Source organism: Tyto alba, unplaced genomic scaffold (assembly GCF_018691265.1).
Source record: "Tyto alba isolate M040663 unplaced genomic scaffold, T.alba_DEE_v4.0 Super-Scaffold_7, whole genome shotgun sequence".
Taxonomy (NCBI): domain Eukaryota; kingdom Metazoa; phylum Chordata; class Aves; order Strigiformes; family Tytonidae; genus Tyto; species Tyto alba.
The window spans coordinates 21,620,637-21,642,718 of record NW_024881328.1 but is presented as its reverse complement, the minus strand read 5'-3'; the positions used below and the strand labels follow the sequence as shown (position 1 = coordinate 21,642,718).

Below are 22,082 nucleotides of genomic sequence, written 5' to 3'. Positions count from 1 at the left end.
AGATACACTCCTGGGAACAATCAAATATATCTTTTTTTATACATGTGTATAGTCCTTTTGAATATGGATGTAATAATTTAGTTACATTCTATTCATTAAGTTTGGGTATGTCTTTAAGACTGGAAGTTAGATAATCATTTATATAAGTTTTGTTCTTCATTATCAGTAATTGTTTCTTTGTGAATTTAATCCAGTTGCTTTATTTTTAGAAAGACAGACATAAAACATATTTCAAGAAAAAATTCTATGTAGGTGTTCTATATAAATCTAGGTGTTAAGGAAGTTCAAGCAAGAAAGGAATATAAAAATTAGGAAAATCCAGTATAAGGCTAAAATTAAGACAATTCTAAAAAATACGAAATAGGGACTAGTACTCCCCCAAACCTCTAAACTTAGGAACTCCAGAACTGTAAAACAAACCTTAATTTTACCAAGCTATGTGTTTCTTATTCCTGATGATCTTTTCTCAATAGTTAGGCAGTTCTGCTTCTTGCCATTTAGGGGCCATTGAGGTACTCCTTTTCCAAATACAAATTTTGTTCACGTAGTTTTGTTGTGGAATCCTGCATTATCTTTCATGTATTCTTTTGCACTGTATTATATATTGGAATTACTTCAGATCTCACTTTTGTGCCCAGGGGGCCTGTAAACTATTCAGAAAGATGGAATAGAAATATATCTTTCTAAGGATTTTTCCAAACTGTTTTAGAAAAGGCACTTAAGTACGGCAGAGTAGAATGTGGTAGTATCCCATCCTACTGGTGCTAAGTATGGGGGGATGATTCTGATTTGGTGGGATACTGTTCATGTGGTGCTGCTCCTGCTGTCATGAATTTGGACAGGTGTAGAATAGTGTGCGAAATAGTGAACCAGGGCCTTGTAATCATTTGACTGAAAAATACTTGAATCTTTTTCACTTGGATGTTACACTGTCTTACTGTAACCTTCCTTGCATAATAAGGTGATGCTTTTATTTTTTCTTTAATAGATACGCATTCCATATTTTTTTTCTAAGAGTAGGAGAGGTAGGTTTTGGGTTTAGTTTGGTGAAAAAGCTAAGTATTTTCTGTGGACAATACTCTGTTTAAAAGGTAAATAATTTGCAAGCTTTATTTATAGACATACTTCTATTCTTTCAGGAAAAGATAAATAAAAAGATCCCAATAAAAGTGACTTTGGCAACTGTGCTTATGCTGGAGTACCAGACTCAGTGATAAGCCAAGCAGATGTAGTAAAGATGATGACTACAAAAAATGTACTTTGTGTCCTTTTTGTTGTTTAATTAATAGTTGAGACTAAATAGAAAAATTAGATTGTTTTTATTGAAGAAGTATTTCCTGCTGAAAATAGAACTGATCAAGCAGGGAAATATTGAGCTGATGGAATATAAGCAGTATAACTCAGGTGCGGTAAGGTTTTCTGTTGCATTTCTACATAGTAATATTTTTGGATCCTCTTTTTTTTTCTAAGAGCTTCCTGCACATACTCTCCAAAGCACTGTTATCAACAATTGTCTTTCAAATTTTACTGTGGTTCTTTCTCCTGCAGAAAAAAGGATTCTCAGTCTACTTAAATGAAAGAAGAATAAAAAAAATTCTTAGTAAATGAGATGAGAATATGCAGCACAGACTTCCTGGGGGTTTGTTTTCTTTAGTTTTTTTTTTCTTTTTTTTTTAATTACACAAGACAGTTTTCCCCTTTTATCCGTTGTATTAACAGCTCTGTTGCTGGTATGTTTGTTTTTTTTTGCTTTGGAGGTTGAGAAACATATCAGATTTTCCTTTATTATTTGAATATCAAAATGTGAATGACCTACAAGTTGAATGCACAGTAGGTTGCACCATGTGATTAATCAGTGGCCTGCTTATTATTAGCTCTTACAGAGTTTTCTTTAAAGTCATTATCTGCAATTTTTTGGACACTTTCATTTATTACTTTTAAGATGATGCTCACTAGAGATTGACTCTTTACGATTTACCTTAAGCAATTATAAGCAGCTTCAGTGGGACAATTTGTAGTAGTAACATTATTCTTGCAAGTATTTGTGCCATCATACTTGACTCCTTCAGGAAAAAGGAAAGATCATCACCCACAGATTTTCACCTTAGTACACTAGATATTTGTACTGAAAAATTAATGTATTCAAAATCTGAATGGCTTTTCACTGAAAAGAATGAAAAAGAAAATAGAGGTATTATATTGATGGAATTTTCTCTAACAAAAATATTTTAGGTGCTGATTTGCAGATGTCAAGGCAGTCAATTTTAAAGTACATGAGTTGACCCATTAAGTCCAGTGTTTAGTGTATATAAAATTAGGCCTTCTTACCTTAGTTTGGTAAACTTTGAACAGCAGCTAAGTGCCCCGGAAGAAGAAGGATGAACATTTCTGTCTTTCCTAAAAGTCCTGTTCCTGGAGTGATTCACAAAATCAGTTAGATCTTTGTGAACTTTGTGCATATCAAAGAAGCTAACTGAATTTTTAATTAGAATAGGAATCTATTCTATGCATATTGCTTTTTACTGTCTGGTTTTTTGGTTGTTTGATACCTTCATCTTAGTGAAAAATATGAACACCCCACATAAAAACAGAACCAATGAGTAATTAAATCTGTACTATTAACTCTTCAAGCACAGCATTATATCCTACACTGTCAGAAAAAATAGTGAACCAGGCTATCTGTCCTTTATATCAAAATATTTCATTGAGCCTCTAATTTGATTACTAGAGTCAAGAAAATTGCCTTTCTTAACTGTAAATAAAAAAATTCTCTAACCTCTGATTCTTCTACTATGTATTAAATAATTTTGTGTTCTAAACACATTGGGTTTTTCCACTTTCTTTTCCATTTATGGTTGTTCATCTTTTAATGTTGTTAATTCATAAAAATCTATATTCTTTCAGTTGAATTCATGTCATCTTCTTAAATGGTGTACTGAGTAGATTACAATCCAAATGACCCAGGATACTTCATGTTGTTTTTAATTTTTATTAGCAATATGACACAAAACTTCCCTACTCTAAAATTAGTAATTTGATTTATAATTCAATTCATTGTTTCAGTTTGCCCACCACTGCTGCAACATTTTGCAATATGTATGCTATGTCATGGAATGATGAAAGCAGCATATTAATAAAATGATGGAGGTATATAGTGCTATCCTCAGGTCTGGTAGAATTAATGATAGGAAAAGATGTTTCCTATTGATATTTTAAAATTAATGCTACTAAAATAGAAGAGAGGTGTTTACATTAAATATGAGTAATTTGGGGGGTTCTATTCCAGATAATCAGTTTCTAAAGTAACAGTAAAGTAGGTAATATTAATGAATCATTTTTAATAAAAGTTAATGCAGAACACTGGGTTACTTTTTCGTATTAAATTGTCTCTATCTTCTTTCAGAAACATAGCAAACCAAATTTTTTTTTGGTTAATACCTAAAATCATGTCCTTTCACATTTCTCAGCTGAGGTGTAAATATAACTTGATTGGATAATACGGGTAACTTGTTTGCTTTTATATCTTAAATGTCTCTTAATCATGCTAGTCTAGCTACATTAATGAAAATGGTGTTAATTCTACAAAAACAATGCTCTTTTACTAAGTGTGCTTACATCATTCCCTACAGACATTTAGTTGTGTGAATTCATTACTGATGTTATATATTTCTTGAACATAACATTGTAAAATGTCAGAGAATGCTGTGGCCAAAACTACTTTGATTTAGTTTGGTACTCATACTCAAATTAAGTGTACAGGACATCGCATCTTCCTTTAAAAATTCCAGATTATGTATTTTTCAAATACACATTCAGATTACAAAATAAAAAAAAAAAATCTTATTTTATTAGTGATTTTTTTCATGCTGATGTGACTTGTATAATTTTAATTATTAAAACAGAACAAAACAAATCCTTTATTTCTGGGTGTTAACTGTACAGGTATGTGTACCAGAGTAATGGGTAGTTTCAGAATGCACAATGTAATACATATGTGCATTGGCAAAAAAGAATGCAAATTAATGCCAGTTGAAATGTATTTATCATATTTTTTCCATTTTGAAATTTAGCAGTATATATGAAAAAATGTAAAATATATTCATATGGTAATGATAATTATGGGTTAATATAGGGCAGGCTTAATTTGTTTTATGAATGTGTTGAGGGTGATGTTCAAATTCATATCTGAAACAAGGCTTCATATTAATCCTTACTTGACTTCAGCATTTTCCAATCTAGATCATAAGAATGATCTTAAAACAAAAAATGACTAAATTATCTGTGGTGAAAGGTAACCGAATTTTATTATAAATGGTCATATATGCCAGAAGTGGTTAGCTTGCCTCATACTGATGTCTAAGATGTCAGTGAAAAAAAAGTGATAATTAATTTCCTTTATTTTTATATTATGAATAACAGGCACTGAATTAAAATCAGTCCTTAAAATCTGCTACATTTTCTCCATTGGACAGTTTACCCTGGCAGTTCACAATTTGAAGTTTTTTGCTGTCGGGATTTACTGTCAGATTGAGGAGACTACTTTAATGAAAGTAGCTACCAACACACATCATCTTAAAGCATACAGTATAACTGGCATTGGTTTAAAATGTAGCAAGAGAAATTGTGGTAAGAAAGTAATAGTAGAAAACAAAATAAATAGAATATGTATGAGAAAATCTACTTGGTAGTAGTTAACTTTGAATTATAACACTGTACTATATTTAGACCAGAAATCCTGAAATTCCGTGAAAGCTTACATGATAGGCCCTGCAATCTCTATGTAGAAAGCAGATGATTTATGCACATTTCAACAGCATTGACTGCTATATGTGGATGTTTGTGTGTATTTCTGGTGACAAATATTGTTCTTCTTATTAACTGCACACAGTGTTGCATGCTTACAGTTAATTACAGTTCTAAAAATGTAAATATTAGTAAAATATAACTGTTACTATATTTTATTTTCAGAAGCTAAATTTTTCCAGCTCATCTGAAGGAAGTACAGTTAATTTAGCTCTTTTTGGAGAAGAAAAAGCTGAAACTGAACCAGAAAAAGCATCAGAGCTACAGGCATGCTTTACAGAAGGTACGTTTTACAGAAGATAAGGAAATAAAATTTGGGTTTAGCAGTTATGTTTTGGTTGTTTGCAGCAGGCATTGGCAGTTCAAGGAAGCTATTTGCTACAACAGTCCTGGGTTCTAGTTTGTCTAGTCTTATGATATGATTAATTTTGCCTATTGTAGATGGTTGTACTGAAGTCCATGGAGCCATCTGTGTGATGCAAAGTTAAATATGTGTGTATGTGATATTTTATAATATTTTTAAATAAACACTAGGCACAATTCTACAAACTAATTCCCAGCGATCAGTATTCATGTTGATTTAAATTACATTCCTGGTAGCGAAATCTGCAAGACCAAACCCTTTACCATGTTCACCCCACTGAGAAATTTAAACCAGAATCATGTGATTACCTATGGTCCCTTCATGATGCTAGAAAGGAATCCAGTGGATGATTCATATCTTGGAAAGCCTGATTCAAACAATAGAGTTATTATCTTGACATTACACCATTAATAGGGGGAGAGGGTACATAAATGTAATGTGGGATGCAACAGGTGAATGAGATTGTATGTTTTTATTCAAGTAAACAAGTCCTAAGGACATGCAAGTATGCTGTTAAAAGTTTTGATTTATTTTACTTCTGTGTAGCTATGTCCTTTAGGGGACTATTAAAATTTACTATGTAGGATTTTTTTTCCCATTTTTGTGATATTACAGATTTTACTTTCCTTTTAAATCGGGATTAAAATAATTCAAAACAAAATATGTTCCAGGATTAACTCTATCTGTGCTTCTTGATTTACTGTTACAAAGACACTTTTGAGTTAGGCTAGGACTCTTGTCCTTTGAAATATTATTTCACTGATCTTTAAAAAAACAAAATTATTTTGGAATGTGGGGCTATATTGAATATATCAAGCTCTTCGTTAAAAAAAAAAAAAAAACTACACTTCTCAAAGAATTTCACATTATAGTGCAATTTTTCATCATCCTTATATTATGTGATGTCTATCAGTCCTTGGGCATAAGATTAGTCTTTCCATAACATAGACATTTTGAGTAGTTGAAGGTGAGATAAATCATGGTCTTCACAGTGGTAGCTGTTTTATCTGAGCTGATGAAATATAGCGTAACTTGGAACATAAGAACTTAATGACCCTCACAGGAAAATTAGCATACTGCTTTTGGGACCTATTAAAATCGTTTAAACTTGGTTATATTTCTATGTAATTAATAATTTTTAAATAAATAAGGAGACTGCTATTAACCAGGCAGATACTGAGGTTCATTGAAAAATGTGCCTCGAGGCCCCATGATAAGGTAGGGAGCTCTCCAAGGTGAGGCAGGGTGCTGTGGATGGTTGCCACAAATCTGTACCACATGGAAAAGCTCTCACAGTCTCCAGTTAGATCAGTTGTTTATGTCATGAAAGAGGTATCCTTAGTCAGCCCTTGAAGTAATGGTCATTCCTCAGTATAATAAAATAAAGTGTTTATGTCTATGTGATTTATTTGATCCTTAGCTGAGAGTCAAAAGTACTTCTTTTAAAAGAAGAAGCTGCTATACTTTTGAACTAGTTCATGTGAAAGTTGCTATGTGTTTATGCTCTTTGTTTCTACTTCCTGACAGTTCTCCTACATTCTTTATCTGTATACAAGTGAAAAATAATTTTTAAAAATACATTTGTAAATGAAAAATAGCTCACTTAGATGACTGTTTTTTGTTCTAAGCTTTATATAGCATCAGGGTAGTAGAAAAATTGTGTACATGCAAGTCTTCCTACATCAAAATTATCAAATTGAGAAGGTAAGGATGCTTTAAGTAGTATGCAGTAATTTGAAGCAAAAATTGAAGTAATTTGAGCCTCATGAAACAAGAATTAGTTAAGAGTGATTTTGCTTTCTCAGGATAGTGAAAATTCTACTATATAACAATTTGTCATTGCTCGTATTATTAGGCTGTATACAGAAGTTTAAATGCTGTAAAGGCAGTGTGGAAACCACAAAAGGAAGAATCTGGTGGAATCTTCGAAAAACCTGCTACAAGATAGTAGAACACAACTGGTTTGAAACATTCATTGTCTTCATGATTCTTCTTAGCAGTGGTGCTCTGGTAAGTAGAGCTTGCACCCATAGAAGCAGTACCTATAATAAATGATTTGTCAAAGAGAATATTCTAGCACATCTCTGCTCATTAATTAAAAAATACAAAGTTGTCTTGAAAGAGAGCTTGGAAGTAAATTCCCAGAATATTTTGGGTAGTGCATATAAAAAAAGTCATTAAAATTCTGCTGTCAAATAACATTCTGCAGATAAATTTTTGATGAATAGAAGATACGTGTGTGTGAGGGTGCTTATGGAAAAGATTGCACTAAAAATCTTGTTTAAGAAATTAGGAAAATCATACAAAATGAATTGTATGCAGTAACTGGAACAATTATTCTACTTTAAATTAAAATTCTCCCCAAAAGCAGTACAGATACTGAATTTATCATGTTCTCAGTTAATTTTTTGCTATAGTTTTAGTTTCAGTATTTCTAGACTGTTACATAGGAATCCTCGAATTCCTTTATACCATTCTTGGTGACATTTAGTCCTTCACATCACTACTAAGTATTGGGTACCTTTTGGTTGTTGGTTGACGTAGGATTTGGTATATACTGTCATCTCTGCTCCACCACCTGAAGCGCCATGTCCCTTCCTTCTTCTCTGACCTTGGTGTTTGCAAGGTAGTTTCTCTCCTTGTTTTTTTTTCAGTCCACGTACTGCCATGTGGTGCTTTGCCCTTTCTTAAATATGTTTTCACAGAGGCACCACCAGCCTCACTGTTGGGCTCAGCTGTTTTCTGTGATGCATCCATTGTGGTCAGGCAGACCCTGACCTCTTCTCACAGCAGCTGCCCCTGCAGCCTCCTGCTACTAAAACCTTGCCACCAACACCCAATATTGGAATTCAGCAAAGATCAGCAGCAACATAATATTTGGTCACTGTAGCTCATTATTCTCTTTTGTTAGCTGCATTTACTATAATCGTGAGACTGCCTTCTCACTGAGTCTGACTGGGCCTTTCAAGGACACAAACTGTAATTTTGTGTTGGCTCTTATTGAAATTTCTAAAGACCTTTTTGGCAACTTCAGTCATTCTATTGTAGTTCCATTATCAGGCAATGATAAAATTTAAAACTCAGAAAGAATGTAATCATATTCTCTTCTCATGCTGGCTTTTCAAGGTAAAACACATCTCAAATTGAAAGTGATTTCACTTTGCCATTTGTAATTCAGTTCTTTTTGCTTAATCTGCAGTTTGCAAAGACCTATGAATATCAGATTTATATGTAATCCATTCTTCACAGGCTTTTGAAGATATATATATTGAACAGCGCAAAACTATAAAAACCATACTGGAATATGCTGATAAAATCTTCACTTACGTCTTTATTCTGGAAATGGTGCTAAAATGGGTGGCCTATGGTTTTCAAACTTATTTCACTAATGCTTGGTGCTGGCTGGACTTCCTGATCGTTGATGTAGGTACTATACTTTCTAAGTAGCCTATTTCTGTTTAGTCAGATCCTTTTATGTAAATCCAATGTGATACATATATATATATATATATATAGTGAATAATATGAATTGGGTTTAAAAGAACAGAAAATGACATACTGTTGAATAAGATTCCATTGTAATTATTCAGTGAGTAACTAAATCTGCCTTTTAAAGTTATGCTGTTGACTCCATGTGTTCTATCTGTGTTTTACTGCACTGGGTCCCAAGCAGTGAGTGAGGACTGGTTGGGCTTCAGTCTTCTGGATTTGGTGAGGCAGAACAAGTAGGAAGCAGACACAGAAAGGAAAGGGCAATTTACATGAGCACATGGGGGTGGGGTAGGACAGTTGATCCTGGATTTAATGAGTCACTGGCAAAGAACTACAGAGAATAATAGTATCAGGAAATCAAGACAGTAAATGAAGAGGGGAAGGGGCAAGGAGGCAGCAATTGGAATAAAGAGAAGGATTGAGGAAAACAAAAGGTGATGGCCTATGGATCAATATAAAAAGGTGGGAATCATTCATTCACAATCCTCATTTTGATTGTTATGGTTCTCAGTGTGTACTAGGCTGCAAGGCTAATTTCAGCGCAACTCTTCCACTTTTCATTGACACAGGACTTTCTAAAGATAATTTCTTGGAAGCTGGAAATATTTTGGTTTTGTTTGGTTCTGTCTCTGATCATAGAGAATGCCTCTTGTAGCCTTTCTGAAGTCTTATAACAGAAAAAAAAAAAATTCCATGTTTTAGGTGACAGAAGTAACATTTTCCAACAGTTGTGATAAAAATTGGTGTTGAAATTGCACCCCAAAGAAATTAATGAAATTAGTGATGTTGCATGGTATGTTCTTATAAAGGACTTCTTTCTCTGCAGACATTTGAGTGGAGATTCAACAAATGGACAGGGGAAAACTATATTAATCAGATTGAATCTGGTATCTAGGATGGAAATTTTGTCCCCTACCAATATAATTGAAGCTTACCTAATGCTCTTTTTTAAATACTTTTTTTTTTGAGGGAAAGGCTAAAGTGGTGTTTGTTATCTGTCTTTCCCATTTAACTGTGCTTCTCTTCTTAGCATCAGTTATGGGGCAGGGGCATAGAATCTCCATTCTGAGCAAATGGGCTAACTCAGTGACATGAGGTAACATCTTTTCTCCAGGAAATGCTATTTTCTGCATTCTCCTTTCACGTTATCTCCATTCCTTCTGTTGTGAACACCCAACGTACACTTATACAAAGTATAAAGTCAACATATATTTCCAGATCTGATGTATTCATCTCTAAGAAACTTAGTAAGTATAATAGGTTCTCCCCTTTCCTAAGATTTAATTCTGGAAAACAAGATAATCTCAACAAGGCAAAGGAAAAAAACAAAAAGAGTGTCTTTGAGTGAGGCTGAATATATATACACATTTTTATATATATATACACATATATATACACATTTAATATATATATATATTCGCTTTCTTTATGGATGCCATAGACTTTTGATTTCTTTTTTTCTTTGTAGTACTCAAATGTTAAATGAAAAAGTATGACAATTTTATGGTTAATGGGAAAACAGCAGCAATCATCCAGATGGATTTTGTCTTCTTTGCATAGAATTGTTGATGCCATGCTTTAGTCTCATTTCCTGTTAGGATGACAAGACAGTATGTTTCCAGAATTTTGTGATACCTAAATTTTCATTTCGATTTCTCCATTAGAGTTGTCCTTTGTGAAGGTGAAATAAATAAGTAAATGTATTACCATTTAAGGAGTATTCAGACTTAGTATCTTTGTGAAAGCCTGTGTTGTGAATGGTTAATCTTGAATTGCCTTGAAGATGAATTCTTCTTAGTAAAACATACCATTTCTGCATATGGATAGGTATGGGCTATACCTTTTTTTCAGTGATTTCAGTGCTTTCATGTAGCTGTCTTCATCTCTTGCTTGGAATGCCTACATCTTATGACCCTATAGCAGCGGATCATAGAATAATTTAGGTTGGAAGGCACCTTTAGAGATTTTGTGGTCTAGCTCCTTGCCTTGAAAACGGAGCCATCTTAGAAATCAGCTCTAACATCAAGGCTAGATTAGGCTGCTCAGGATGATACCCAGTTTTGAATGGAGATTCTGCCACCTTGGCAATCTTTTTCCAGTGTTTGACCACCTGTATTGTAAACCTGCTCCTCCCCTGACCCCACCCCCTGAAAAAGTCGGTGGTGGTCTGCTTAGATTTTTCTGATTTATTGCCAGATTTACTTGTTACTGTTTTCAGCTAGTAGCAAGCAACTGTAACTTTCTCTTACTACTGGCATTTTACCTGTTGGTTTAGGTAACAGGCAGTGTTTTGCCCTCAACTGTTTGAATCTATGTTCACTTTACCTTCCTGTCCTACACCTTTATCCAGCTAAACATCGAAAAATGTAGCAGTACTTGTCTAATTAAATGTTTCACAGTGAGGCAACATTTTACAGGATCTTTTTAGGCAAACTGTTTTGTACCTGTTGGTCTAAACGGTCTGAATGTTCCATATTTGGGAAAGAACTTCTAGCCTACAAACAGAAATTCTTACCCAATGTGATGTTCACAGTGTTTCCAGAAAAGGATAATTAACCCCAAAACAAGTACAAATGCTAGTTTTGCTCAGCCTTCCATGTGCAGGTTCGGAGGGTATAATGAAAAAGAACAAACATGGGATTGTGTAGTGTTTGACAGTTTGCTGAAACTACCCTTGGAGGGAACAAATCTGCATAAGGCTTCCTCATGTGTAAATGCCACAGGAAACAGCCATCTGGAGTGGAAGACTCAGTGAGGACAGAAGTCATTGACTCTCACGAGAAAACAGCAGGACAAACAGCTTTTGAACTGTTAATCCAGCTGTACTGAAGGTTTCCAAAATTATTGTGGATTAAACCCTCTCTTCCACAAGAGTAATAATGTTAAAAGAGGAAATTAATCTCAAGGCATATGAATTGTCCAAAACACAAGCAGTCTAACAAATCCAAAGATGTTTCCACCTTATATTAACAATGTGCTTTTCTGCAAATGCCCTAATTGGTAGTTACAAGAACAGAAAATTGAAATTAAGATGAGGATGGATTCTGTCTCACATATATCATTACAGTGTGATTTTTACATTTCCCCTTCTTGTTGTTACAATACACCTTTTGAATTTATTGATTAAAGTATATAATATTATTTTCTAATTTTACAACACAGGAATATTACAATTAGCACTCCTGTATGTGGAAGAAAGTTCAGAGCTGGTATCAGGAGTTGTCCAAACCATGATCATACATAAGGAAAAGGAAGAAATTATTTGTAAAAATAAAATAAATAAATAAATAAACAAATGCTTGCATGCACATGCAAACACATCCACAGATAGTACCAGAATAATTAAGCTTTAACTGCCATCAGCACCATGTGATGAGATGAACTATACTCCCTCTCCTTTCTCCCCTCTAAAAAAAGAGAAAGCAGATAAAAGCAATATGTTAAATTGTATTTTAGTTTCCAAAGAAAGATAAAATTATGGCATCATGCATTGGATGTACTAATTTTGCAGGAAGAGAATTTCTTACAATGCAAATAAGCAAATATAATAACTACATTATCTAAGAAAATATGGTTATCTGACAGGAATACTTGAAACAGATTTTGTCTATATCTTCTCTAGAATTATAAAAGTAAGGCATAATGATCTTAAGATCTTGATGGATTCATATAGATTAATGGTTTCTATGCTAAATGTTTGTCTAGCATTTGAATTTAAAAAAGGCACAGTCTTCTGAAACTGAATATTATAGTTGAGTTTGTATAGGAAATCAGATTGGTGGCATAAACAAAGGTCTGTTACACTCAGTGAATTTGTTCTTTTTCTTGATCCTCTAGTTTTCTTTTTTTTCCCTTTTTTAATTAAATTTTCTTCTCTTGAGCTACGTGGCCTAATAATTACTTCAGCAGCTGAATTATCTAAGGTTTTAGATGGGTTATTTCATAAATACAGGTATATAGTCATCCATGATAAGGCATTGTAGTGATCACTGATTTGTATTTCATATATTGTGCAGATGCTGAGTTCCCTGAGTTAATTTGGTTTTATCTAGTTTGTGTGATTTATGAAAAACATTGTATCTTTTTTTTAAAAAAATCATCCTTGTTTTTACCAAAAAAATGCACACACCTTTTAAAAGACAGAAAAAATGAGCCATTTTCTCTTTGTTGTATGTATATTTTATGATGTGGTATTGTTTAACCCTTTCAATACTCTAAGGAAGATAACTCTAAAACAAATCTGCCAGATTCTTGATCATTCTTGGACTTAAAATTTTTAACTTCAGTTTTGAACTTCAAACACTGGAAACAGTGCTCTTTGCTAAATGGAGGTAAACATAGATTTTCTTCTGATACTTGATATTATGATTTTTAAATATCCAGACTGTAGTAGTCTGAAGAGACAACAAGCCATAGCTCACAATTAAATTATTAACTGTCTCATAACTCCACTTCCCAGGAAAGTGCTGTCTACTGTTCTGTGCATTTGAGTGCATTACTTATAGGTAATTGTATTGACATTGGTCTTTCTTTGTGTCTGTCGTACAGTTAGAAGTCATGTGTGTCATAGTCCTGTCTGACTGAATATATACCACTTCCAAGCCTGTCATCATCTGCAGACAGTATGAATTACTAGTTATTATTATAACTGCTATTATGTGAATTAGCCTGAGTGCAAATTAGCAAAGTAAATGCTGCTGGCTCACATTTTATCATGGCTATAATAATGCATTTGTAGTAGGTCACTGTTTAGTATTGTAACACGTAACATGGGATTAGGTGTTCAGTACATTTCAAGCTTAGGCTGAGTTTATTGGGAAGATGAACTGTGATCCAAATTATTTTTTATCCAAATTGCCCTTCCTTTTGCACTGGTGTGATGTGCATTCTTCTAACTAGCCCTCTGTCTGTGATGAAAATTCCAGAGGTTAAGGTCTCTTTGTTTAAACTCTTCTGAAGCTTACACACAATGTTCTATTAATTTTTAAAATTTTTTGGTTTTTTTTTTATTTGTTCTTGCTAGAAACTTAGGGTCCTTATGAACATTTTTCTGATATCCAGATCAAAGTGTTCATCCTCAAGGCATTATATGTGTATTGTGAGGCTATTACAAAAAAAAAAAAACAAACCAACAAACCAAACCAAAACCAAACATTCTTCTATTTTATTTTGTTTCCTTTAGGTCTCTTTGGTTAGCTTAGTAGCTTATGCCCTTGGTTTCTCAGAACTCAATGCAATTAAATCCCTCCGAACACTAAGAGCTTTGAGACCTCTAAGAGCTTTGTCACGCTTTGAAGGCATGAGGGTAAGAAAAAAAGAAATAGTGTTTAAAACAAATCTATAAACATATGCCTAATTATAAAATCACGGACAAACACTGAACTGCATGTCTGTTTTCAAGGCTAACAGTAGCATGTTTGATTGTATTACATGTGTTATTCCTTTTCTATTTGCATTATTTCAATGTATTTGAATAATTTACATTAAATATTTTGCTGTATTTAAAGAAAAAGAGCCATCTTTTTGCTACTTTACGTAATGTTTTTAAAAAGCACTTTTTTTTTCTGTGTTTATTTACTAGGTGGTTGTGAATGCTCTTACTGGAGCAATCCCATCCATTATGAATGTACTTCTGGTTTGTCTTACATTCTGGCTAATTTTCAGCATCATGGGAGTAAATTTGTTTGCTGGCAAGTTCTATCACTGTGTTAACACCACAACTGGTGAGCAATTTCCACCAGAGGAAGTCAGTAATGTAACTGTGTGTAAAAATCTTGCAATCACTGCCATGGAAGTTCAGTGGAAAAATGTGAAAGTAAACTTTGATAATGTTGGAGCTGGTTATCTTTCTCTGCTTCAAGTAGTAAGTGTATATATTTTGATAAATCAATTTTTCAGCTTTAAGTTTTGTAGCAATAACATTTAATTCCATAATTTTCAGTGTTATTTTAGAATAACTGAATGGATATGGGATTTGATTTAATAATTGTGTTCTATGAAGCTACTTAATATTGCTTATGGTAAAAATCTGATACATTCTATGGCCATTTTGGAAGAGAAGGAATGTCTATTATCTACCAGATGGATATAAAATTCTTTTGCACCCAACCACTAGTACCTTTTCAAGTTCTACAGAAATACAGTATCTAGTAAAAAAAAAAAAAAAAATATATATATATATATAGCTTGGATCAATTTTCTTTTGCTTGATCTGTTAAGCCATACTGACTTAGATTTTTACCATAGTAGTCACATAGATACATTCCAGGGTTCATCTGATTTTCAAACAGGAATAGAGCCAACTTTTGATTTAGAAAGGGGTTTTAAATTCCTTTTTTCTTTTCTCTCCTTTCCATTTTTATTATTCTTACTAGTCCCACTTGTCATTGTCTATTATTGTCAAGTGGGTTTTTTTGAAGATAGATTTTAGCTTCTTTTTAAACTCTAGATGAGCAGTTGCAGAGTTTACCAGTGCTAGACTTAGAAGCACAAGCCTTTTTTAGAGGCACCATCTGTAAATTGGAGCCAATAGGGCAGAAACATATTCCTAATTGAGTCTGCTTGACAAACTGCTTCTGGGAAAAGTATTTATTCTCATAAGCACTTGGTAATTATTCTGTCTTTAAAAATCTCCAACTGGTAGTATTTAGTAGTATTTTGCTAGCAGGCTACTATCTGACTGCTCCAGGGAGTAACAGCAGCTATTGCTAAATAGCACTAGGCAGTTGCATAAATTACTAGTGTAGACGACAGCAGTGTTTTTAGCTTTTGCAACATATCTTGCATACAGTGGTTCAGCTATATAGTGTTTCTAGTAACTATACCATTCATACCTTGGTTTTACTTAATATCATAGCTCACAGGAGTAGGTTTGATGGAAGACCCACTAGATGGATAAGGAATTGGCTGGATGGCTGTGTCCAAAGACTTACAGTTAGCAGCTTAATGTCCAAATGGAAACCACTAACAAATTGTGTCTCTCAAGGGTTATTGCTCTGGGACCAGTACTATTTTATAGCTTTATCAATGACATAGATAATGGGATTGCATGCACCCTCAGCAGTTTGCAGATGACATGAAGGTGAGCAGTGCAGTTGATACTCTTAGAGGGGTGGGATGCCATCGTGAGGGACCTTGGCAGGCTTGAGGAGTTGGGCCCATGTGGACCTCATGAAGTCCAACAAGGTCACATGCAAGGTCCTGCACTTGGGTTAGGGCAATCCCCACTATCAGTACAGACTAGAGGATGAATGGATTGAAAGCAGCCTGCAGAGAAGGACTTGGGGATACCGGTGGACAAAAAATTGGACATGATCTGGCAACGTGTGCTTCCTGGGCTGCATAAGAAGTGGTGTGGTCAACAGATTGAGAGAGATGATTCTCCTCATCCAGTCCACTCTCATGAGATCCCACCAGTACAAGAAAGACATGGACCTCTTAGAGTGGGTCCAGCGGAGGGCCAAGATAATGATCAGAGGGCTGGAACACCTCTCCTGTGAAGAAAGGCTGAGAGAGTTGGGGTTGTTCATCCTGGAGAAGAAAAGGCTCCACGGGGACCTTGTTGTGGCCTTTCGATATATAAAGGGAGCTTATAAGAGGATAGAGAAAGTTTTGCCCAAGGTCTGTAGTGACAGGACAAGGGGCAACATTTTTAAACTGAAAGAGGGTAGATTTAGATTAGATATAAGGAATAATTTTTTTTTTTTTTTTTTCTAACAATAAGGTGGTGAGACACTGGGACAGATTGCCCAGAGGTTGTGGATGCCCCATCATTGGAAGTGTGTGATATAGTGAAAGATGACCCTGCCCATGGCAGAGGTGCTGAACTAGATAATCTCTAAAGGTCTCTTCCAAGCCAAACCATTCTATGATTCTATAATTTTCTTAATTTTTGGGGGGACTACTTGTCTTCTGGAGTTTCATCTAGGACTATTTGCATTTTCTGTCTGAAAAATGCCAACCTTTGATGGCTGATTTTTGGAGTCCTCGATTTTTTTGGTAGTCAGAAAGTTAGAATTGAGAGTCCTCTTAAAAACTGCAGTCTTTCTGTTATGCTCAGATATTGATTGAAACTCATCCCACATAGAGTTTATATGAATTTGCATGAAAATAGACTTTAGTCAGTGCTTAAGTATTAGGGAGAAATGTTCCTCAGTAAATTACTTCCCGTGAATACTTCACTCATGTCTTACCACACTTTTAATATTACTCTTTATTTTGTGGGTGCAAATACATTGCAGAAGACAGTGTTTTGTTTAGAATGTTTACAAAATTGAAGCTTTGGTAGAAAATATTAACAAACTTTGTTTTTAGGCAACGTTTAAAGGATGGATGGACATCATGTATGCTGCGGTTGATTCTAGAGAAGTGAGTGCAATATAAAGTTTACTTAGTGAAAACAAATATAAGATTGATGTAATGCTTCTTGAATGGCCACTGAAATAAAATATGAAGAATACAAATGTAAAACATAGATTTATTTAGAAACTTTATCAATGCAGTATAAACTGCATATAGTTTTAATAGCTAAAAAAAAAATATAGCAGTAGCTTGGTATTAGTAATTTAATAAGTCATCTGAAAATAACAAAACTAATGAAATCTAGTTTTCTATTAATTTATGTCACTGAGATCGTACAGATTAGGAAACAAGTTTTTCCTGTGTCTCCAAACTAACCCAAATAATCAAGTGACATCACCTGTAATAGCTAATCCCGAGCTGCAGACTCTGGCGATCTCAAAAAATAAAATGGCTGATATTTTCCTGTTTTTCTGTTAATGCTGAGCTTTGTTTACATCTCTCTTCTATCCACCTCCTGATTTGCATAAAGTCCATAGGAACCAAATTGCTTTTGAGATTTGTGCATTTTTGTCAAATTTAGTAGGAATTACATGAAACACCAAATGTCATCAAAGAGGAACTGGCAGACAGAAAGTGGGGAATGGCAGGTCTGTGTGTGCAATTAAAGACTCCTGTATTAAATAGATTTTTGAGTTCAAAGATAGGCAAGTGTAGGGTATACTCCAAAACAGCTGTTTCCCTCTCCTTGTCAAGGAGTTGCTGCCCAGCTGGGTACAACTTCTGTTCCTGCTTGATATTATGTAATTTGTCTTAATTGTTATTTGTGATGTATTGCTGTTTTTATATGTTATATAGGTAGGAAAACAGCCCAAGTATGAGGACAACCTGTACATGTATATTTACTTTGTTGCATTTATCATCTTTGGATCATTTTTCACCCTAAACTTATTCATTGGTGTCATCATAGATAACTTCAACCAACAAAAAAAGAAGATAAGTATCACATGTTTCACAATACTTCATTGTTATTGACCATTTAGCAAATCTATGCAGGGATAAATATTAGTGTCTGAAATTTAACGTAGCAATAGAAAGAAAAACAAAAAATCAGCTGTTAAGATTTCCTTTTATTCTATTCAAAATAATAAAATAAGTCTTTGCTTTTTAAGGCATTTGAAATAATTTAAACTTACACTGAGTGTCTGAGTATTCTTCATATCCCTGTACAGCCCAATGATATGTTGTACATCAGAAAATTATGTATTGTTTTTTGCTTATCCGTACAGGGCTGTAGCAAAGCTATGTGAAAATGCAGATGACTTAAGCAGGTTGATGACAGGGAAGAAGAGAATATGTAAAACTACAAATATCAAAATTGATAACCAGATAATGTCTAGCAGTTCTGTGAAGGCCTTCTCAGTTACAGAGAGGCTAATACATACAAGCTGAATGCTGGAACTATTGCTCTGTATTGTAAGATTATAGAGGGTTGGGAAACTGCCTCATGACTTAGTAGTGAATTTGCAAGAGAAAGAAAATTGTTGACATTAGAAACAAGTTCAGTTGAAAAGAAAAGTTACACATTGTCAATTATTCAAATGAACACAGGATTGTGTCAAGAACTCCAGGACCATCTTACTAGATTAAAATGCAGACTATGATGGTAAATTAAAATATGCTTGATATTTAAACTATAAATGCTGTCTAAGGTCTACAATAGTCTTGTTTTTCTGTACGTATTTGGAGCAGAATCGTACTGGAATATTGATTCTAAAAAAACCCCATAGCTAAGTAATAGCAAGGCAATACATAATTTCTTCATTTGTGATTCTAGATGGTTTGTCAAGTTTGATTTATTGTACTGAAAGAAGATATTGCTAGACTTCCTGCAGTAGAAACTTTCACTAAATCTTTCCGCTTGAGATTGGACTATACAGCTTCATGTTGCTTCTTCAGATCCTTTGAGTCTCTTATCTGTAGACCTACATAATAGAAAGGATGAGTTTGTGGTTCCAAACCTGATGATATCTTCATCCTGCAAGATGTTTGCACCTCCCTTGAAATAAACATCAGGGGGTTCCAGTACTTAAGATGAAGGTGGTTCAGTCTCTTAGCCTTGGAGAGGAAGACCATGGTTATATACCTGCCATTGGCATTTTTGCCAGTCTGTATGTAACAAAGTGACCTTACTCAGTAATGGGGGATTATAAATTCAATTAAGTTCACTTGGCAGACACTGTCTATTGTAGTCATTATGACTCAGAAGGCAGAGAAGGGTTCCTGCTAAAGGGCTCTTTCTGGCATGGTGGTATGCACCCCTTGTACTTTTGTAGCTGTTATAACTGTCACCAAGGAAGTATAATACTGCAGATATCACAAAGGACAACAATTAGGCTTCTATCTCCATGCTATTCTTCAGTTTCTTGTAGCAAATTAGCAAACACTAGTCTTTTGAATTTATAGATGCACCCATGCTCATAGAAATGTGCAGATCACACAGTGTGCAGCTACCCAGAAGTATTTTTCTCATCTTTGGTCTGCCTTCACATCACTGAGATCCCTTCATTTGGGGCAATGTTGTTGGAATATGAATGGGAAAGACTTCACATTTCAATATATTGTCCCTGTGTAGTTAAACTGTGTGCATGTCTTTGGTTCCTGTGTGCATCCTATTCTCATTACAGTAGTTCCTATGGGGAAAAAATTGTTCCACTAGCTGTCAAATTCCTAACTGTTATGATCCTTAAAGACATATAAGGTCTATCTCAGCTTGAGACCACTGTTCTCCATATGGACCTCACACTGAGCCAATGACAACCTGTTCACTGTTGATAGCCATTATATCAATGAAATAGCAGAAGAAATTCCCAGTTCAATGCCAATTTCTTTATAGCATTGGGTTTTTTTTGTCCCACTGGGTAAAAATCTCCTGCCACAGTCTCATCACATTTCCACAATAATCAGCAAGTTAATTTATCAGTTTTATCCCAAACCTTTTACTGTCAAAGAACTGAATTTTACCTGAATATTTGGCTTAGGAGATGAGCATGCTAAACAGGATCTCTTTTGACGTCTAAATCTTCATGTCTATATGTAGCCACAGCTGAAATACTCAAACACATCTTCATCCAGATTCATTATTACTTTCTCAACAAGATTAACACTGCATTTGACAAAGTCATTGAGACAAAGTCACAGAATCACCTGTGAGACTGAAATTCATTTCCAGGTGCCACTGCTTTGGCATTATGCATGCCTGGAATGTTCTTACAAGCAAATGCATGAAAGAAAAAAAGAAATTACTTGTCACCATAAGTTATATTTCTGACAAGTGTTTCCATATGTGGAATATCCATCACACATACCAGTCTAGATACCCTTTTACTCTGACTGCTATCCTCTTATTCAGGGAAGAAACCCCAGAGTAAGCCCATGTTCTTCTGATCTCCGATCAATGTAGGGGAATGATCAAGCCTCATATATACACTGTGGAGATATTATTGCAAAAAAACATCTAAACTGAGATACCTGTATTCAAATGATAAGACCATGAATCCTGAAAAGTAACATCAATAATTTCTTCTTCCTCACATGGTTTCCCTGAAGGCGTATCAGCTCTTGGTGACTCTTTCTACCTTTGAAGCTTTTTTATTTCTGCAGTATGGAGTTTATGATGTTAGATTTATATGTATCTATGGAATGTATATTTTTGCAAGGTTTTTTTTGTATATATTTAGCTGAATTAATCAGGTATGGGTTTTTTAATAACAAATAGATATAAGTTCTGGGATTATTCTCCATTGCTTATTTTGTTTTTCCACCAAGACTTGTCAGATATTTTAACAATCTTCGATAGAATTACTATATTTTGGTAATAATGTATAAGAATTACTATATGGTTCATAAGGCCCATGTTCTGCAATGCTGTAAATTAATGGATTTAAAGACTTGGCTGTAATCAGTTCTATTTTTATTATTTTACCTTGGAGGACAAGACATTTTCATGACAGAAGAACAAAAGAAATACTACAATGCAATGAAGAAGTTGGGATCCAAGAAACCACAAAAACCTATACCTAGACCAGCGGTAAGAATGTGTCCTATTCTTGTATCATCTACATTTTGGAAGAAATTGCAGCAGTGCATTATCAAAAAATTTCTTCCTTAACTCAAAAATGGTTTAGGTCTCATTCAAGTTAGCCCTTCATTCTGAATTAAAATGTGTACATATTTCTGTTCTGCAGGACAAATCTCTTGTATTTGTTAAGCCTTATGAAGTATCAGATCAAAGAATCTGAAGAAATAGAATCTGCTGGGTTCTGAGGGGGAAGCTTAGAGTTGGCAAATGAAGAAATTACTGGACAGTGCTTTTCTTAGATTTTTCAGCCTTTTGCTTGGTTGTTTATTTTGGGGGAGGAAGAACGGAATGGGAGGGAGGAAAGGGATTTTCATTACATAGAAGATACTATCACCTTTTATTTTTTCTCCCCTCAGAACAAATTTCAAGGTCTCGTGTTTGATATTGTAACAAAGCAAGCATTTGACATCACCATTATGTTTCTCATCTGTCTTAATATGGTCACCATGATGATAGAAACAGATGACCAGAGTGAACTGATGCAAAACATTTTATACTGGATTAACTTGGTCTTTGTTGTCCTTTTCACCGGAGAATGTGTTTTAAAAATGTTCTCACTCCGTTATTATTACTTCACCATTGGCTGGAATATTTTTGATTTTGTGGTTGTTATTCTTTCAATAGTAGGTAAGACATTCTTACATTCAAAATGAAATATAGTAAGACACGTATTAAATGCTTTATCTCTGTCAAGTTTTGCAGATTAGAGGAAGTACTTAATTTTAATTTCTTCTGATTATTTAGGAAATGAAAAGCATACTTCAGTAACTTTCTTAATAAGTCTATATCGATTTTAATACTACTTATTTTTTTTTCTAAGAGTGCTGGGAAAAAAGCTAAAATTACTCCTATCAGATAAAATTTATCTTCAATTATAATTTCCACTAATTCCACAGGTAGAGTTGTTCTTTATTCATACTTTGTTGTGGAAAATGTGATCTGTGATAAAATGTTACCCTTTTAATTTTATTTTTATGTTTCACA

At 34.2% G+C, this 22,082-nt stretch overlaps 1 protein-coding gene across 1 annotated transcript in view; it reads left to right on the top strand.

Annotated features, from left to right (window-relative positions):
- LOC104365944 (sodium channel protein type 2 subunit alpha) overlaps positions 1–22,082 on the top strand; it is a 74,208-nt gene that overhangs the window by 48,499 nt on the left and 3,627 nt on the right. Inside the window, exons 18-26 of the mRNA XM_042784350.1 lie at positions 4,969–5,086; positions 7,023–7,177; positions 8,417–8,590; positions 13,842–13,964; positions 14,241–14,522; positions 16,973–17,026; positions 17,816–17,953; positions 20,943–21,047; positions 21,455–21,725. Of these exons, the coding sequence (XP_042640284.1) occupies positions 4,969–5,086; positions 7,023–7,177; positions 8,417–8,590; positions 13,842–13,964; positions 14,241–14,522; positions 16,973–17,026; positions 17,816–17,953; positions 20,943–21,047; positions 21,455–21,725 (1,420 nt within the window). The remainder of the gene's footprint in view (positions 1–4,968; positions 5,087–7,022; positions 7,178–8,416; positions 8,591–13,841; positions 13,965–14,240; positions 14,523–16,972; positions 17,027–17,815; positions 17,954–20,942; positions 21,048–21,454; positions 21,726–22,082) is intronic.